At 49.9% G+C, this 16925-nt stretch overlaps 1 protein-coding gene across 6 annotated transcripts in view; it reads left to right on the top strand.

Annotated features, from left to right (window-relative positions):
* PKNOX1 (PBX/knotted 1 homeobox 1) overlaps positions 1–16925 on the top strand; it is a 59559-nt gene that overhangs the window by 36527 nt on the left and 6107 nt on the right. For 5 of the 6 annotated variants that reach the window (XM_088023744.1, XM_088023746.1, XM_088023749.1 and 2 more), the window contains 6 exons: positions 357–528; positions 2288–2458; positions 6022–6121; positions 7288–7385; positions 13336–13464; positions 16585–16661. In XM_088023744.1, coding sequence (XP_087879870.1) covers positions 357–528; positions 2288–2458; positions 6022–6121; positions 7288–7385; positions 13336–13464; positions 16585–16661 — 747 coding nt within the window. The remainder of the gene's footprint in view (positions 1–356; positions 529–2287; positions 2459–6021; positions 6122–7287; positions 7386–13335; positions 13465–16584; positions 16662–16925) is intronic. The other variant, XM_088023747.1, reaches the window with a different exon arrangement.

The raw sequence follows: 16925 nt of genomic DNA, 5'->3' as shown, positions 1-16925 counted from the left end.
CCAAAGGCCATGTATTGTATAATTCTGTTTAGATGTCTAGAACCCTAGCAAATCTATAGAGACAGGAAGCCGGTAGTGGTGGCCTGGAGCTGGGGTTTGGGAGAAGATGGGCAGTGACAGCTGATGGCTGCAGGGTTTCTTTGGGGGTGACAAAGATGCTGTAAGAGTGACCTTGGGGATGGTGGCACCGCTCTGTGAACAGAGTAGAACCATTGCATTGTACACTTTGAAGGGGATAAACTGTAGTATGTGAACGATACCTCAACAAAGCTGTTACATAAACGAATGCAGACGTACGTACTAAAATACTCTCATGCAAATGTAGGACATACATTTTAAATTTTTTTTCCCCCCAGGCATCCACTGTTTCCATTATTAGCTTTGTTGTTTGAAAAATGTGAACAATCTACGCAGGGCTCAGAAGGCACAACTTCTGCCAGTTTTGATGTAGATATTGAAAATTTTGTAAGGAAGCAAGAGAAGGAAGGAAAACCCTTCTTTTGTGAAGATCCGGAAACTGACAATTTAGTAAGTACAAGAAATGTTTTGTTTTTTTCCCCAAAATTAAAATCTGTTCAATAAGTTTTAAACTTCTAATTAGAACTTCAGAATGTAGTTCTGCTAAAGGGGAGAATCCGATAGTTTACGAAATAACTTCCTGTATGTGTGACCTGAATGTCCCCGTGTCTTCCAGCTTTCTGTAGTGACTTTTACTGTAGGGATCAAAGGAGCTCATCTGTGCCTGTGTCACAAGGGGACTGGGGGCTCAGTTCTCTCCTAAGTATCTGTGAAGTTCACTGGGGTTGGTGTGCTTATGTGCTGTGCCTGTCAGGTAGCATGCCTGTGCCCCAGTCCAGTTCTAGGCTTTTCCTTGATCACGGACACACACCCTTATGCTCTGTCTGGAGGCTGGCAGTAAGTGGTGGTGGGTGACAAGGCTGTATGCAGACTTGAGGAGGCCCTTGAACACAGAGCAGGGCAGTCTTAACAGGGGGCTCCCACACTCTTCAACTGCTTCCCCTGGCCTTTCAACCTCGTGTGGGTACCCTCCTCCCAGGTCCGGCGCCCCAAGGTCCAGGGTTCTCTGTGCTTGCTGAAGGAAATGCAGAATTTGTTAACATCACTGCTGCACCCCTCAGTGTTGGTGGAGCGCTGTTAGCTCATGTCAGGGGACACGCTCCTTCCCTGGGCTTCCTTTAGAGCCTGCTAACCCCCAGCCCAAAATCTTAGTCAGGGCCCTGATCAGCAGAAAAGTGTCTCAGGAAACTTTTTCCTGAATAAATGTCCCGGATCTTTGTTGGTTTTTAATTTCTCATTATACATTCAACCCTTAGTGCCTAACGGATTTTACCAGGACGCTGTCTGACCGGGAGTCAGCCTCCTCATCTTTGAACTGGGACCAACAGTGCCCGCCCTTTTGGGGTGAGAATCAGAAGCTCTCTCTGCCTCTGAATCTCTGTCACACAGCCAGCAGTGCGTGGCTGCGGGGACAGCCAGAGGGGACCCAGGTTCTCCTGACTGGTGTTCCAGCATAGGGTCTAGCAGAGCTTGGGGCGTGGTCACTCTTTATCGACTGCTTGGCTGGTTCATGCCACAAGTACATATGAATTACTGTCCCCAAGGTCACAGGGAAGGAGCTGAGCTTTGGGGTTGTGGATTCACAGGCAAGTGGTGCTTATTACAGATCATTGTCTACTGCTGTGGGGCAGGTTACTCTGAAATTTAGTGACTTAATAAAGTCACTGTAAAACTTTTAGAAAAATCTTTTTTTTTTTTTTTTTTTTTTGTACTTTTAGAAAAATCTTAAAAGGGCTAACCTAGTGCTAGGGAAAGAGTTCTTAGGCTTGACACCAAAAGCACAATCCCTAAAAGGCAGAGTTGATAAGTGGAGTTTTATCAAAATGAAGAGCCTCCTATGAGGTGGGTATGGATTCCTCCCCATTTACAGAGGAAGACATAAGAGCAGAGGGAGGGTAAGTACCTTGCTCTTTGTTGGAGCTGGTCCGCGGTGGGGCCGGGGTGAGGCTGGGCTGTCTCCTGGTGCTGTGACTCACTGAGGGCGGCACGGGGACATCTGTGCCCCACACACCAGATGCAGCGAAACGCCAGAGGTCTGCGGTGCTGGAATGACTTGTCGTTTTGCATGATTTCTGATGTCATCCCCCTCCTGTCATTGGCAGTGCAGTTGGTCAAGGCTCTATGGCGTTCAGGCGAATGACTGAGAATTACAACTTACCATGATGCTGCCATTTTCTTGTCTGAAGATCTTCATTTTCTCTGCTTCTAGATGGTAAAAGCAATCCAGGTTTTGCGTATTCATCTTCTTGAGCTGGAAAAGGTTAACGAACTGTGCAAAGATTTCTGCAGTCGATACATTGCTTGTCTAAAAACGAAAATGAACAGTGAGACTCTCCTGAGCGGAGAACCTGGAAGCCCGTATTCCCCCGTCCAGTCCCAGGTATCTATGTCGGGTCCTGCTCTGCTCCTTGGTGATGGTAAGGTCTGCAGGGGTGATGGGTACTGACTCCTGAGACCAACAGCCCTGTCGGAGTGCCTGGGCTGACATAACGGCCATCCTCAAGCCAGAAGGACAGTCCCTCTGGGCTTCACGCAGTAAGTGGGGTGAGGCCTCAATCTGCATGTGTGGACCCTGGATCCCAGCTTTCTGGAGGATGGAGTACCATTCATTGCTTTCCTTTTTCTTTAAAACAGGGTTTTTATTATTTCTTAGAATTGTGGTAAAATACACATATCATAAAATGTACTGTCTTAACCATTCTTAAGTGTACAATTCAGTGGCATTAAGCATATTCACACTGTTGTGCTACCATCATCACCATCTATCTCTGGAACTTTCCATCTTCTCAGACTGAAACACTATCCCCATGAAATACTAACTCCCCATTCTTCCCTCCCCAGCCTCTGGCTCCCACTATTCTACTTTCTATGAATTTGATCAGTCTAGGTACCTCACGTGAGGGGATCATACCGTATTTGTCCTTTTGTGCTTGGCTTACTTTGTGGACATAATGTCCTTGAGGCTCACCCATGTTGAAGCACTACTATACTTGAGCCACACTGATGGTGATATTCCATTGTGGTCATAGTTCACACTTCCCTGATGGCTAATGGTGTTGACCATCTTTTCATGAGCTTATTTGCCGTCTGTAGATCCTCTTTGGTAGAAGGTCTGCTCACGTCCTTTGCCCATTTTCTGATTGGATTTTTTTTTAAACTGTTGACTTTTGAGAGTCTTTTTTTTTTTTTTTTTAAAGATTTTATTTATTTATTTGACAGAGTGAGAGAGCACAAGCAGGGGGACAGTAGAGGGAGAAGCAGTCTCCCTGCCAAGTGGGGAGCCCGATGGAGGGCTCGATCCCAGGACCCTGGGATCATGACTGGAGCTGAAGGCAGATGCTCAATGACTGAGCCACCCAGGCGCCCCTAGATACTAATCTTTTATGGGCTGTATGGTTTGTAAATATTTTCTCCCAAGTCTGTAGCTTATCTCTTCATCCTCTTAACAGGGTCTTTTGCATAGCAAACATTTTAAATTTTGATCAAGTCCCATTTATCAACTTTTCTTTGATGAGTTGTGCTTTTGGTGTTAAATCTAAGAACTCTGCCCAGCCCTGGATCCCAAGGATTTTCTCTAGTTTTTTGTTTTGTTTTGTTTTCCTGAAAGTTTTATATTTCACATTTAAATCCATGGCCCATTTTGAGTTAACTTTTGTATAAAGTGTGAGGGTTTAGGTTGAGGTTCTTTGTTTTGCCTCTGGACGTCCTGTGCTCCAGCACCATTTGTTCAAATTCCTCCCCTGAACTGTCAACGGTGAGTGTATTTGTTGGTCTGTTTCTGTGTTCTCCGTTCTGTTCCCCTGATCTCTGCCTTTACACCAGCTAATCTTGTTACTGTAGCTATTGAATAAGTCTCAGATTTGGGTAGACTGTTTCCTCCCACTTTATTCTTCTTTTTCAAAGTTATTTTAGTTATTCTAGTTCCTTTCCATATAAGTTTTGGAATAATCTTGTCTATATCAACAAAAAAACGTTACTGAGATTTTGATAGGAATCGCACTAAGCCTGGTATTGTTCTGAGGAGAATTGATGTCTTTCCTCTGTTGAGTATTCCAGTCCACAGACCAGGTACGTCTCTCTGTCATTCCTTTCATTGGTGTTTCGTAGTTTTGTGATACAAGTTTTACATATGTATTTTTAGAATTACACCTAGGTGTGTGTGTGTTTGTTTGTTTGTTTTTTGGCAATTACAAATGGTATTATATTTTTAACTTTAGCGTCCCTGCTAGTATTTAGAGATACAGTTGATTTTGTATGTTTATCTTTCATCTTGCAACCTTGCTGAACTCATTTATTAGTTCTAGGAGGTCCTTTTCACAGATTCCTCAGGATGTTCTCCTTATTCAGTTATGTCATCTACAGATAGGAACAGTTCTGTTCCTTCCTTCCTGATCTGTTTGCTTTTTATTTCCTTGTCTTACCTTATTGTGTTGGCTAGAACATCTGGTACTATCTTGAATACGATTGGTGAGAGTGGATTGCCTTGTTCCCAATCTTAGGGGAAAACATTCTGCCTTTCACTGTTAGTTATAGTTTTAGTGGCAGGTTTTTTCTAGATGCTCTTCATCAAGTTGAGGAAGTTCCCCTCCATTTCTGTTTCTCTAAGAGTTTCTATCATACTGAATTTGTCAAATGCTTTCCCTGGGTGAATTGATACGATTATGTGATTTTTCTTCTTTCTTCTGTTAACATGGTAGTAGATTACATTACTTGATTTTTCGAATACTGAATAAGCCTTGCATTCCTGGAATAAACTCCACATGGTCATGGCACAGAATTCTTTTTATATGGGTTCCTGAATTCTGTTTGCTAATATGTTGTTAAGCGTTTGTATGTCTGTACTGGGGGATATTGGTCTGTAGTTTCTTTTTTGTTACAGTCTTTGTCTAGGTTTGGTACCAGGATAGTACAGCTTTGTAAAATGAAGACTCCTTTCCTGTTTTCTGGAAGTGATTATATAGATTTGGTGTTAATTCTTCACATGTTTGATAGAATTCTCCAGTGACACTAGCTGGAGCTGGAGATGTCTTTTTTGAGTGTCCCAGTTATGAACTCGGTGTCCTTCATGGTTGTAGGGCTGTTCAGATGACCTGTTTCACGCTAGCTTCAGAGGCCCGCGTGCCGAGTGGACTGTGGCACTCTTCCTCTCCTGCTGACGTGTGTAGGGTCTGCAGTGCTCTCGGTTTCCTTCCTGATGTTGGTAATTTGTCACGTCTCTTTGTTGTAGAGGTTTGTCAATGTATTGGTCTTTGCAAAGAACCAGCTCTTTTTTCATTGATCTCTGTTTTTCTGTTTTCAGTTTCATTGATTTCTGCTTTGATCTTTATTATTTCCTCCCTTCTGCTTGCTTTGGTTTCCTTTTGTTCCTCTTTTTTAGGTTCTTGATGGTGGGAGCTTGGATTATTGATTTGGATGAATTAATATTCTAACCAAGTTAATGTGGCAGACTTTGTATGTACCTACCAGAGCTTTATACATACATTCAGATTGATGTGGCAGCCTGCAAAGTAATCGTCTTTGGGCAGTACCCACTGATGCTGTTGAACTGCTCAAATGCCTGGGTGTCTGCTGGGCGCCAGACCCTGTGCCTGGACACCAGCATGGAGCTCTCTCCCTGGCCGGCCACCAACCCAGCCATCTTGGTGAATGGACGGGTGGAATCTTGATGTGGTATTTATGGTCATTTCTGCGGAACCTGCTGCAGGCCAGGCCCAGATCTAGCACTCCACAATCATGAACACCAGGGGGCTCGCCTCTTTTATGATGATTAATATGATGACAAGAGGAAAGATAATCTTTTGGAAGCCAGATTGAAACCAGTATCTCAATACTGATGATCATAGTTGCTACTGGGTCAGTCTTGGATCTCTTGGTTTGCAGATATGTAAGGTGGGTTTTCTGGTGTTTTCCCATAGCCCCTCACTTTGTATTTCTGACTTACAGCAGATTCCAAGTGCCATCTCAGGCACTCTCAGCCCCCAAGGAATCGTGGTTCCAGCATCTGCACTGCAACAGGGGAACGTAACCATGGCGACAGTGGCAGGTAAGCCCAATGAAAAAAGGATGCTCTTTCCTTGAGCTTTTGTGGAGAAGTCCTTTTATATTAGAACAGAGAAGTGCATAAATATAATTTCTAATTAATGCCAGTTCCTGAAATAGGAGTGGCAAAATCTAGAGCATTTAGAATTGAATGCCTGTTTCTTGTTTTAATTCCCAGTAACAAATAGTTGACGCAAATTGTGTTTCCCTGCCAAAAAATTTTGGGAAGAAAGGTTTTATATAGGAGTTGACAATATATAGCAAAAACCAATTGTAATTTGTAGATAACATAGTTGTTAATTGCACTCTTGGCAGCACCTGGAAAAGCTTAGGTTGTGTCATTAATGTTTGACAAACAAATAAAAATTCATTCTTAGTATTACTTGTATATAGTAAAAACCATCACGGGAGGGGTGCTGATTCTGTGGTTCCCTGGTGCATCTCAAACATCGCAAATATAAAGTTGTCATGAAAATGGAATGGGGCATGTGAGGAGGAGAGAAATTTACAACGAAAACCCTCATGTGATAGTGTCAGGGGAAACCTCCCCAGGAAGATGAAAGCATGTTTGATCAATATATACTATGATAAAAAATAGTTCACACCAATTGCCAGGTCCTTTAATACTGCTAATTGTGGGGAAAGTAGGAAACAGAGGTGGACAAAAAGGGAATTTGCAGAATCCAAATAAGCCCTTGTGCCCTGTGCGGTGGGACACCTTACCACCCGCTTTGCACTGTGCCCCCTGACCGTGCCCGCCCCCCTGACACACTGCCCTGCCCCACCCCCCCCCACTGCCCTGTCCCCTCCACTGCCTTGCCCCTCACTCTGCACACTGCCCTGCTCTGTTGAACTGTGCCCACCCCCTGCACACTGCCGTACCTCCTGCACAGTGGCCCGCACACCCCTTACAGTACCATGCCCTCCCCTGAGTGCCTCCCCCCACACAGAGCCAGACCTCACTATAGATGCTGGAACACTACTTGTCCAAGGAAGTTGTTTAATAATTTATAGTGACAAGTCAGCCAGCAAAGTATTGATCATTTGAAACAATTTAAAAACCACATCAGACTAAAGGTTTTATTCCTTTCATACGTATATTGAGTATATTGAGAATACGGTTTTAAATCGTTGTGACTTAAAGAGTATTTTAATTTTTTCCTTCTTGAGGTGGCACAGTGTATCAGCCTGTCACAGTTGTCACTCCTCAAGGCCAAGTAGTGACACAAGCATTGTCGCCCGGCACGATCAGGATCCAGAACTCCCAGGTGCGTGTGCCATTCCCGTGGGAGGGTCTGGGGGTGCGTCGCGCAGGCGTGGGGCACGGTAGGCCCAGGCTGGATCTGTTCCCTCTGCCTGAAGATCATTTGTCTCGAGCTGGCTTCCCGGTAGCAGTCTCCAGTTAATCTCAGTGTCCATGTTTTGTCTCCTGTTTACTCTTTGTCTTCCTCGGTGTAAAAAAGTTGCAAAGTTCAGAAAGTCTAAGGCAGCAGGAAAAAAGTCATCCATGACCCCTTCCCCTCAGCAACCACTGTCGTCCAATTGAACACTGGATTGTGTGGTTGTCTCTGGATCAGGAGACTCGAGGCAGTGTGGACACGCTCTTCCCGCCGCCATGCAGGTTGACAGCAGACCCAGCAGGCAGGTCTTGCAGCCCATGGCAAGGCCCTTCTGTGCCCCCGCTGGGCCAGAGCGCCACTCCGGGCTGGTCCTCAGGCTGGCTGGGGCCCTTCCTTAACATCCTCCCACAGCCTGGTGCGAAAGCTGAGCAAGAGCTGCCCCTTCCCCACTCCCAGTTGCCCAGTGGAGGCCCTGCCCCAAGGCGGCTGGTGTGTTCCTCCTGCCCTCCCTCGGCCTCTCGCTTCCCCCAGGCACCCCAGCTCCGAGAGCGCAGGAGGCCGCTTCACGGGCAGAAGCAGCACATGGATGTGCTGTGCTGTGCTGTGCTGAGGTCACACTGCTCTCTCTGTGTCTATGTGGTGAGACGGGGTCGACTTGGTGGTCGGCCAGGCCGCTGTCGATCACGGAGAAGCACGCACGCACACACATGCACACACACCCTTGTTTTCCACTGCCAGGCCACTGTCGATTACGGAGACGCATGCACACACACACTCACCCTTGTTTTCCACATTGAGCTAGGTTTAAGTCCGAAAGATAATGTTTCTGTTGTCAGCTCGTAGTTAGGAATACAGATTCTTTATGTTAGTTGTCTTTAGCCCGCACAGATGTTTCCCACAACCTCACGGACGACTTGGAGGCCGAGCCCCGGAGATGTTGTGTCTCCCTCAAGCAAACAGCAGAGGCGAGAGGGTGGGCGGGGGGGGCACGGGCTGGCACCGCCAATCCAGGACTTACTGCCTCTCACTGCATGGACAGAGTCGAGCTAGGGCAGGGGGCCTTGTCATCTGGGCACATGGGGTCTCACCAGGCCCAGCAATGGGTGCAGGAGGGACTGGACTCCACCAGCGTTGTCCCTAGATTCTCCAGCCAGCCTGCTTTCCCTGGAGCTTCCTATTTACCACGGCTGTGAGCATGAGGTGGTGTCTGGTTGGCAGAGCTCTTCCTGGTACCACATGGAACTGCTTTTAGAGTGAGGTGTCTTCCTTATGTAGTAGAGGTTTATTTGCCCTGTTGCTTAAGAAGAAAGTTTTCCGGGGTGCCTGGTGGCTGAGTCAGTTAAGTGTCTGACTCTTGATTTCGGCTCAGGTCACTCACGGTCTCAGGGGCGTGAGATTGAGCCCTGCGTTGGGCTCTGTGCTCAGCTGGGAGTCTGCTTGGGATTCTCTCTCCTTCTCCCTCTGCCCGTCCCTGCTGCATGCTCACTCTCTCTCCCCACCCCTTTGCTCTCAAATAAATAAATCAATCTTTAAGGGAAAAAAGAAAGTTTTCTACTTCACTGCATTTTCTTATAGACGGAAAGGACTAGTTTAACTAGCAAACACATAGAGTTTGTATTTCAGCATAACCCCTTCTGACACAGAACATGCCTGTGACCCTCCCCAGCCTTGTCAGGCAGACAGGTGAACACAGCTCCCTCCTTGCAGCCTGTGAGCTGTCTCTGCTCCGGTGCTCAGTCCACTGTGCGCCTGTCCCCTCCCCGTCATTCTCCTGCCGAGTCCGGCTTCTAGGGCAGCAGGGACAGGAAGCCAAAGACACGAGCTGCCCTGGGTTTCCAACAGAAGAGTAAACAGATTGAGGGCTCTGGGTGCAGGTGTTCTTTGAATAAAACCTGTACGTGGTACGTGTGATTTTAATTGTAGCTGTTTGGGCTGCTCTGGGCTCTTTTCTTCCCTTTTTCTCTTTCTTGGGGGGGGATTGGTTCTTACTGGGCTTCAGGTAATTGGGGAGAGTAACTTCACCAGTGACATTGTCTATTTTTGTGTCAGAAACTGTCAGGGTTGGTTTGATCGAGAAAACTGCTTGCTGTCCTGGCTCCTGTGGTCACTCTGGCCAGCGTCATTCATGGCAGCACTGTGGTGGCGGTCACTCCCATGCCGTTCCCCACCTGCCCGTCCTGCCCCGTCGTCTGGCTGCGTTGTGGGCGCAGCTGAGGCGGATGGTAACATTGCCGCTCTCCCCCAGGAGAGAATTGGCCACCGTGGGCCACATTCTGACCTACGGCCTGTCAGGAGGAGGCAGGATTTGGCCTCTTCCTAGGGCATCTCTATGGAAAGGTGTTTCTACTTCTAAAAACGTATTTTTGAGGAGAGAGAAGTAACCAGGGGGATTTCACGGATTTCCTCCCGCTCTAGCTCCTCCCCCTTTCCTGGGAGAGTCTTATTTGTACAGTTGTTATTTATATATTTTAGGTTTTTGCTATTACTTGGCCTGTGACAAGGTTTTTTGCCTCCGTTTTACTCTTATCTTGCTTTTTTGTATCAGGTGGTTGTGTGTCCAGCTCAGTGTGCAGGATGCTGAGAGGCTTGGAGCCAAGCACCGCTTTTCCCACCCTGTTCCCTCCTCTCCCCTCGGGCAGCTGCTTTTTGATCCTGCTGATTTCCTACCGTTTCTCACTAAAAATCCTCCCTCTTAACTCACCCCTGAAGCTCCTGGTTTGGGCGCTCTGTCATGGTTGGGGCCTGTGCTCCGTCCGTGCACCCCCTCGGCGGCGGCTCTTCCCCGCCCTGCCCGTGCTTCTCCACACAGCTCGGCCAACCTGTTGTCAGTATGAACATCACCTGGTCTCTGCGGAGCTGAGTGTGTACCTGTGATCCCAGGGCTTCTCTGGTTCAGATGTGTCTGGCCGAGCTCGCAAGTGCTTCACTGTTGTCCCGGTGCCACGGCCAACACCTACCTGCCAGAAGGCACATCGGGACCGCGGGCCCCCAGAAGCTCTCCACCTCCCTTCTCCGGGGCTCTTCTCTATCCAGGCTGGGCACAGGGTATGTTCTCAAACTTTCCTTGGACATCGCCTTGAGGAGTCCCTTCTAGAGCCTACATCCTCTACTTTCTTGGCTTTACTCCCCACTTTGGAAACTTCCAGAGAAAATGTGCATGGGAAGTACATTCTGTTGAGACATTGCAAACCTGAAGATGACTTTATTTTGGTCTCGTACTTGACGCAGGCTGTTTCCCAGGACAGTTTCCGGAAGAAATCGTCAGCAGGGCCCGGGAGCATGGCGTCGGGGGCTCTAGCCACCTTGGGAAGAGGTCAGCGCTCGCTGCTTTCCGGGCTGCTGTTTTCTCCTCTCAGCCACGTCTCTTCTCCGAGCTGTTGCTGAGCCCTGGGAAAACCTCATGTCCTGGAGTCTGAGACCTCTCCTTGACGTCTCTGAGATAGCCCTACCCCCACCCCAAGCACATTAGACCTTCTGAACTGAATCTCTGCATTTTTGTGTCATTTTTTATTTGTATTCTCATTGTCTGGTTTCTGAGAGATCTTTTATCTTCCAACCCATCCATGCAGGTTGACCTCTTCAGCACAGTTTGGATTTCTTTTTTTTTTTTAAACATTTTATTTATTTGACAGAGAGAGACACAGCGAGAGAGGAAACACGAGCAAGGGGAGTGGGAGAGGGAGAAGCAGGCTTCCCGCAGAGCAGGGAGCCCGATGTGGGGCTCGATCCCAGGACCCTGGGATCATGACCTGAGCCGAAGGCAGACGCTTAACCGACTGAGCCACCCAGGCGCTCCTCAGTTTGGATTTCTTAGACTCTTCCGTTCCCTCTGTGCTTTCTCTTGAGGTAGCTCCTGTTTGTGCTTCATGGGTGGTTGAAGCCTTCTCTCTGTTCCCTCTGCATCTCAGCTCTGGTGTCTGCTGTTTGTGATGGAGGCCTTCGGGTGTTTGGGGACAGTTGGCTGTCCTCGGACCTGTCAGCATGAGCTGCCGGAAGGCCACTGGGTGCGTGGCAGGTACGGGCCACGGCAAGCCAGCTTCTCCACGGGCTGGCCTCTGGAGTGTCTCCTCTACTCAGTGTCTCCAGAGAAGGACTCTCAGACTTCCTGCCTGGGGCACAGGCCCGGTTGCGAGGGCGGGGGCGGGCCGGGGTCTCCCATTTTGCGTGTAGACTTTCCCTACCCCACTCTTTGGCCTTGCCCCTCACTCCCGCTGTCCATTGCTCAGTGTGCCCCGGTCTCCTGCAGGGCAGGGGGCAGGTCAGTCATCTGCAGGGAATGATGGCGAGGGCGTGTGGGGGGTTCTCACTGCTTCTTAAACAGACTGCCAGCCAGTTTCCCAGGCTCTTACCCGCCCGCCGCTCGTCCAGGCCCCGGCGGTGCTGGAGCTCACCAGGGCAGCGGCTGTTCCGTGCAGAGGCCGTGGCTTTCCTCACGCAGCCCTGTTGGCCCTCGGGCCCCTTGGTAGCATCTGTGAGGTCGAATCACACAGCTAACTGTCACTTCGCCCACTTTTTGAGCCCACATTTGCTTTAACCCTGCACGAAAAAAGCAACACTGGGCATATGTCAAATTTCATGAAGAACATCATATATTAATTGAGACAAATAAGGCAGATGAGCTAAATTTTGGCCCTGGTGCTTTGGAGCTAGTATTAAAAGTTCATTGCCTGTTCTTTTTTCTGTACACACAAACACGACCATAGAGGGGGTGCTTAATACCATTTGCTTTCAGTCCTTTAACAAAGACATACATTTCAAAAAACACTTATGCCCTTAATAATAATCTTGGCTTTTAAGAAATGTTAGCTACAGCTAGTGTCTTACTGTTCCCTGTAAGTCATAAGTTGTGTCTGTTTCGATGTTGTTGAGGCTTTTAGAGAATATATCTGAAATGATGTCACGCCAGAGGAAGTACAAATAATACAGTGACCTCTCCACAATCACATTCCAAATCCTTAAAAGGGTGTCTGTGGATACATTACACTGAAGGTGATGTTCTTGCCTTTATAAATAAAAGTCAGGTTCCTACGTAAGTTCTGAATTCACGCATGCACAACAGCCGAGGTGCCCCTGGCGGGTCTGTGCTGAGGCCCTGGGAGCTGTGGTGGTTTTCTTCCTGGCCTGTGTCCTCAGCGCTGGTGACACCATCTGCCCAGGGAAGCTGGGCGTGAGGTGCAGCGCCTGGGGCCTGTGGGGCTGAGGCCTGCTCTTAGAGACATCAAATCTTTCTCACGTTTGTGGGAAAGACAGTCCCCTAAGAAGTGTTATGAGTGTCCTTTCCTGTGGAAAGGGAATGGGCAGAATGTGTCCATGCTGTCCTCAAGGGGCAAGGGAGGCCGTGTCTGTGGTGGCTCCGGAGGCTTCTGGGCCAGAGGCGGGTGCCTTGGCCCCTTTGCCCTGTGAGCCCCGTGTCTGCACTGTGTGCGCGTCTGTGTTTTTCCCCTCTGTTCAGCCCACGTGGCCGCCTCTCGTCAGCGGCCCTTCTGCTTCCTGCCCGTTCTTGCTGATTGCTTGGAATCTCTAGGCTAGGAGAGCGGGTGTTGTCACGTCCGTGACTAGAGGGTGCGAGGTGAACACGAGTGGTGGGCGAGAAGGCCGTGGGCCTCACATGTCTGCAGGGCAGTGGCCCCAAGGCCCTCTGGGCTCCTGTCTCACCTGCCGGACGAGGGGGCCACTGCCCGCGAGACAGCGGTGTCAGTAGTGAGAATGCAGAGGGAGCGCCCCGACGGGTGAGCCCATGGGGCCCAGCACACACATCTCTGCTGCCATATGTCATTTCTCTGTAAGACCTTTGGTTATCTTCATCTGAAGTCGTAAACTACTTGCCTATGTCATAATTTCCTGTGCCTTCTAATGTTATTTTTCAATTGTTTAAAAGCTTCAGTTACAGTTAAACCAAGATCTAAGCATCTTGCATCAAGATGATGGCTCATCTAAGAATAAAAGGGGCGTTCTGCCGAAGCACGCTACCAATGTGATGAGATCTTGGCTCTTTCAGCACATAGGGGTAAGAACGCAAGTGCTTCCACAGTCAACGGTGCCCTGAGATGCTTGCTTGCTGGCTTCCTTTCTGGAAAAAATGTACTGTCTGCTCCGGGGGCCTGGTGTTGAGTGTCGGTGCCATGTTGACTGTCTCAATGTTAGGGTGGAGTGTGGGACAGAGGAGGGTGACCACACTCTGGAGGTCCCTGCCTCAGGGACTTAACCAGGAGGGCCCCGCTGCTGACAAGAGAGTACCTTCCGCTCATGCTAATCATCCACGTGCCACGGAGGGTGACCCAGTGAGGTGAGGTTCGAGAAGTGGGCAGAGAGAAGAGGAATTCGGGCAAAACCTGGGGAGATAGTGACGTTTTAGATAGTAGATTTGAGAGGAAGATGTGGTAAGGTTGAATATCGAGCTGTGGACAGAGGGGTCAGCACATGAGCTTGTTGACCTTGAGCCGGCGTTTGGCCTGCAGACAGCACCGGCCCACGCACATAGTGTCTGCACACCTGTTCACTCACCTGGGTCATGGCCACACCCTCCCCGTGAAGATGCCCGTCTTAGGGAGCACACACTTGCTCGTCCATTTACTGCGCAAGACTTGCTTATTACCCAGCTGAGACCCTCAGTCCTCCTGCCGCTGAACTTGGGGGAGGCACGTGACCCAGAGCAGCTTTCAGGGGTGACAGCCCAGGCTAGTGGCCAGGGTCAGGACTGACCACGCTGGCTTGCAGGGGAGCATGTGGTGAGACAGAGGCAGGAAAGTGGCTACTGTCTGCTGCGTACGGCCCTGTCCAGGTGGACGAGGAGCCCGCAGGGGTGTGTGGGCACAGACGCAGAGGCCTTTGGGTGTCCGGAGGGTCGGAAGGTCAGGAGGTCCAGCGGGGTCTAGCGGGGAGCTGCCCGGCAGCCTCGGGAACGAGCTTTGCGGCCGGAGCTTTCCGCCTGCTATTCCCGACTTCTGTGCTGCGTCAGCCGGCTCTGCCCCTTTGCCTCCCTGCCCCTGGCCCCCACTCGTGTCTCTGGTTGCTGACCGCTCCCTCCGCAGGCCGCCTTGCTCACCTGCATCCCAGTGCCCCGTGGCTGTCGGCGGGGCGTCCTTGTGCCCTTTCTCCGCACGCACCCTTGGGGAGGCCCGCTGCCTGGGCCCGGGGCCTGCGTGTGCTCCTGGCGCCGGTCTCCGTCCTCGCCCTGACTCTGAGCCCCGGGGCCGCTGCCAGTCTCCATCATCCCCTGTCTTCTGGGCTTTTAGCCCTTGTCACTGCCGACCGGCACCCCCTTTTCTCTAACTGGCGCCAGGCTCCTTCCCCGAGAGACAGCAGTCCTAGGTAGCTGCCGACTCCAGGCTTGGAACCAGCACGTGATGTCGCTGAGCAGGACCCCTCTCCCTTTCCTGGCCGGCCCTCCTGGAGCGCTAGGACCCCCAGCTTCTCTCCTCTTCTGCCCTCTGCCGAGCCATCCCCGCGTGCAGGACACAGCAGCATGGGTCTGGGGAGAACAGTGCTGGCTCTGAGCGGTGCGGCCGCTTCCGGAAAGTTGTCCTGAAAGGGAAAGGCGTTACGGACACCATGGTTCGGCGCTGTTCATTCTAGTGGTGGGAAGACTTGGTGTGTTTGCTGGGACATTACACAGCTGGTTCCCATGGTACACGGGCCCGGGGCGCTCGGCAGACCCGGGCAGGGGGTGGCAAGTGAGAGAGCAGGCTCCCCCACTGCTGTCCCCCGGGACGGCCCCACCGCGTGCGTGTCCGTGCTATAGGAGCACAGACCAGTGTAGGATGGCCATCGTCCTCCCGGTGTCCTTTCGTGTCTTCATAGTTCCTAAAACAGTAAACCCTGCTTGTAGGTTGAAGTAAAATGTTCCTTTTTTTTTTTTTTCCCTATGAGGCATTTTCTGCCTCCTTTGGCCCTTGTTTCTTTGAAACACAGTCCTCTCCTGCAGCCTTCCTAACACGGGAGGACAGTTCCTGCCGCACGGTGGGGTTTTTCCTGGTTAGTGCACTGGGTTTCCTGTCCCCTTTTATTTTATGAGCTTTTAAACGGCAGGCACAGTATTCGCATTTCCGTAATCCCTACCTCGGGGCCATATGCGCTGGCATCACCCCGAGTCGCTGTCTGTCCGAAGGAACAGACGCCACTGGGGAGACCGGCATGGCACGACACCGCGGTCACCGGGGTGACCATAGTGTGCAGCGACTGTCCCATTCACTGAGTGTTACTTATGGTATCTCCTGCGCCCCCCCCCACCCCCCAGTGTTCTCTGGGGTCCCGGGCAGTCCAAGATAAGGGATTTCGTTGCACATGGCTTTTAGAGTCATTGTCTTACTGGTTTCTACACGTGGACAGTAATCAGCCATGGAGAAATCACTTATTACTATAGATAGAAGTGATTTCCTTTGGTCCTTCTGTCAATTTTGATATGTAATTTCTGGCTTAATTCTGTTTTTTTTAAGTGGAATGTTTTCATCATAAAAGAAAAGAGCAATATAATAGGCATTCCCACCCCAGCCCTGGGCTCGGCTCTTCACAGACTGCACACACTGACCTAGCACGGGTCCTGAAAAGCCATCCGTGCACGCCCGTGTCCCTTTCCTCTCTCAGCGCCTGTGACAGAAGCATGTCGCCCCATGTGTCGGGCTGGAAGCAGCCTGCCCTGCCCCTTCCCTGCGTCCCCCTTGTTACCCAGCTGGAGGATGGGGAGTGTGTACACCCTCTGGCCTTGGCTTCCTCATCTGTAGGACAGAGTGACTGTGAGGATCAGTGATTTACTGTAGGACGTGCAGCGTGACACCCGTGCTGTGTCCCCAGTGTATGGCTCATAACTTGGCCTCAGTGAAGTTGTCCCTAAATGACAGATCAGCAGAGTGCAGCTCCGTGGCGGGCAGTGGCACCCCTTTGAGCCTTCTCACTCGGCCTAACCACGCCTTCGCCTGCGCTTCACCTGCCGCGTTCTTGAGCGGCGCGGAGAAAGACTTCCTTCCGTTTGGGGCATCTCTAAAAAGAAATCATAAGACAAGAGGTTTTGGCAGAAAGCATTATTGCTACTAACGAGTTTTTTACTGATGATTATTTGTATGTTTCTGTTCTACCTAGATAAGCTTGAGTGCCTTTTTCAGTTCATGCTAAACCTTCTTTTTATTTTTAGCATCCCTACCCGACAGAAGATGAGAAAAAACAGATTGCTGCTCAGACAAATTTGACTCTACTCCAAGTTAACAATTGGTAAGATGCGCCTGCTCTCTGAATTGTGCCGTCGGCATGATAGAGCCCTCGAAAACACGCTAATAAGTAGTGGGATTCGGTTGAAAGTTATCTGAGTCCTTTTAACTAGCAACACTGTGTTATCAGAGTACTGGATAATTGGTGGCAGGACATTTGAGAATAAATCAGCACACATTTCCAACTTAAACATTTAATGCTCACTATAGACTTTTCATCTACATCCTGCTTGTCCAGTTAGAAATGTGTTTCTCCAGGGGCATCTGG

This window comes from Eumetopias jubatus, unplaced genomic scaffold (assembly GCF_037043125.1).
Source record: "Eumetopias jubatus isolate StellerSeaLion01/CBP00866 unplaced genomic scaffold, mEumJub1_p1.0 scaffold_1, whole genome shotgun sequence".
NCBI lineage: Eukaryota > Metazoa > Chordata > Mammalia > Carnivora > Otariidae > Eumetopias > Eumetopias jubatus.
The sequence above is the reverse complement of the archived record's forward strand: the minus strand, read 5'-3'. Positions and strand labels throughout refer to the sequence as shown.